Genomic DNA, 2,877 nt, shown 5'->3' on the forward strand with positions numbered 1-2,877 from the left:
TCAATCGTAAAAGATTATTTACATCAAGACCTGTTCTCTTTGGCAAATGGGAATTAAAAATAGTAACGATGGAAAGAGACGTGGAAAACATCGAAGATAGAAATTTTAGTCAAGAAAAGAAAATGGTGTGCATTCGAGTCGTTGTCAAAGCACGAAATCCCGGCGACTTCAACGAAGGGGAAAGGGTCGATCCAAGGCGAGCCAGACAACGCAGTGATGTATTTTTATTATAACTGATCCTTTCTTTATCGTTGCTATTATCATTATTGTTTTATTCATTTGTTTTGGCAAAATGTGTAGGTATCTCATGAAGTTTTCATTTCCATTTTGGGCGAATACTGTTCCTGTGCAACTTGGTGAAACCTAAGGACATAAACATGATGGACGAAAAAAACACCTGTTCATGTCGTTTGGAAACAATGATAATGGTAGCGATAATGATATGGTAGTGGTATAGTTATAGTGATAATAATAGTGATAGTAATAATGTTAGATGGTGATAAAGGTTATGATTGTTAAAATGATAGTGATGGTTATATTGACAATGATAGTGATAATGATAGTGATGGTGACTATGGTATTGATGGTGACTATGATACTGATGGTGACTATGATACTGATGGTGACTATGATACTGATAGTGATTGTGATACTGATGGTGATTGTGATACTGATGGTGATAGTGATGAAGGTGATAATGATAGTGATGGTGATTGTGATACTGATGGTGATTGTGATACTGATGGTGATTGTGATACTGATGGTGATTGTGATACTGATGGTGATTGTGATACTGATGGTGATTGTGATTGTGATACTGATGGTGACTATGATACTGATGGTGACTATGATACTGATAGTGATTGTGATACTGATGGTGATTGTGATACTGATGGTGATAGTGATGAAGGTGATAATGATAGTGATGGTGACAGTGGGGTTTTATATATAGAGACACATTTATTAGAGAGGTGACCTACCTGTGCAAAGGCCTTCGGGAGAGCAGACAAGGCCGAAGTCGGCATCGCAGGGCATCATCGGTTCCTCGCAAGCCTCGCCCTCCTTCTGGGCGCAGACGGTACAACAGGGACAGTCCCTCCGGGGCACAACTCGTCCATCGGGGCAGTCCAAAGTGGTTACATTACCAGAACACACAGGAGAACATTCGCACGGGCTTGTTGCAACCAACCCGGATTGTGCCTGAACTACAACCCCCAGCAATCCGGAGGCAAAGACCCAAACCACCAGGTTGAGATGCACTCCCACCGCAAACATGTTCGATTTTGAAGTCGTGATCTCGTCTCTACGAGTAAGATGTTTTATATTAAAATGGTCGCTGATGACTAGCAGCACTGACGATGGTGGGGGGGGCCAAAACTTTGCTAGCACATTTTGATTTGGTTTGCCCTTTTTTTGTGGAAACGGGAGGCTACGCACTCCGCCTCCTTTAACAGCACCGAATTACCATCGACTGACGTCTTGAAATCTCCGCCGCTCCCTTCTGGCCCACATTGCTTAAGCTCCGCCCATCTTTCGTCGAAATCACATTCGTTTTCAAAGAATATTATAGTTGAAATAGTTTTCTCTTTTCTTACTTCATCTCATAAAATATATCATAGATAATTCGATAGCATGAAATATAAGCTGGAAAATATTCAAAGAATTAATTTGAAAATCTTATGTTTACACGTCTGGCAACCGCGCCGTCCAGATGGTTCCAGACCATCACACAAGAGGGCAGAAAGACCTTGAGATTTTCTTTTTCATTTGCATCTAGTTTTTTTTTTTTTAACTTATAATTCTTACAGAGCTTGTAATTTGTCTGAAATGGAATTATATTTACTGCATGTATATTTTGAAAAAAAAATGGAAGGCAGCTTGTCGATATTTTCCAAAATATGATTAAGAAACCTGTTTGTTATTCAGTACCCAGCCCAGTGCACTGCCCATTCGGCGAAGAATTTTTTCGAAGAAATAAATGCACCTTAATCATTATCACTTCCTGTTACCCAAGTATGACTAATAGTGAGAGGTAAACTTTCTTAATTGTGCAATTCCATTCATCACCTTGTTCTGAAACTTATAATTCTCCCATATATATATATATACAGTAGCAACGATATTCTTTCCAGTACAAGTGGTGCAGCATGCATTTGGTATTTAGCATATTTTTGGCGATAACTAGTGTTTCTGTCCTTTGGGAGAATATACGCAGAGATGGACTCATAGAAGTAATAATGAAGAGATTTAAAGAGGATAGTAGAGAAGAGAAACAGCCGATGAAGGTGGTCAGCATTTTTTTTTTTCATGAGCTGAGATTAGCCCCCGATCATAACAGGATGCTGCAAAACAGGTCTGTCTGGTGTCACAAATTAAAATTTTGACTACGTAAAAGTGATACAGGTAATAGGGAGAGTTAGCAAGTATTGTAAAGAAATTCAACATTACTGATTTTTTATCAAATACTTTTGAAATGGACGTGAATAAGTCGCAATCAAAACTCAATTGTAAAGATGAAATTACCTGGAGTTGGTGTGAACAAAATCTTGCAAGTACGTCACCATGTTGGCAATGACCATCGTCCTTAATTTACTCTGACTACTTCCAAGCAATTTTGATAGAAATAATTTTGCTCAACCCCTTCACTAACGAGTGTGCTACGAAGTAGACGATAACTAAAATAAAAGGAAAAGTTTCACCCGGTACAGAAGATATCGATCGAGAAAGGAAGTTCACCATTTGCAACTGAAAGGATGTCGAGGAAATTATTAAAGTAAACTTTCATAAAAAAAAAGAAGTGTCTACTGATACTGAGATCGAGATGGGGTGCCACGGAGATGAAAAAAATAGTCTGACAGTTACAAGAATACAGACGAC

At 38.8% G+C, this 2,877-nt stretch overlaps 1 protein-coding gene across 7 annotated transcripts in view; it reads right to left on the reverse strand.

Moving 5' to 3' along the window:
- LOC143018947 (uncharacterized) overlaps positions 1 to 1,487 on the reverse strand; it is a 134,858-nt gene extending 133,371 nt beyond the window's left edge. For 4 of the 7 annotated variants that reach the window (XM_076174563.1, XM_076174561.1, XM_076174562.1 and 1 more), the window contains exon 1: positions 981 to 1,486. In XM_076174563.1, the coding sequence (XP_076030678.1) occupies positions 981 to 1,275 (295 nt within the window). In that variant the 5' untranslated portion in view covers positions 1,276 to 1,486. Of the gene's footprint in view, positions 1 to 980 lie in introns of all 7 variants that reach the window. The other 3 variants (XM_076174564.1, XM_076174565.1, XM_076174560.1) reach the window with 2 other exon arrangements.
- Between the last annotated feature and the right edge of the window lie 1,390 nt (positions 1,488 to 2,877).

Source organism: Oratosquilla oratoria, chromosome 36, assembly GCF_046742065.1.
Source record: "Oratosquilla oratoria isolate Oo_2021 chromosome 36, ASM4674206v1, whole genome shotgun sequence".
Taxonomy (NCBI): Eukaryota; Metazoa; Arthropoda; class Malacostraca; order Stomatopoda; family Squillidae; genus Oratosquilla; species Oratosquilla oratoria.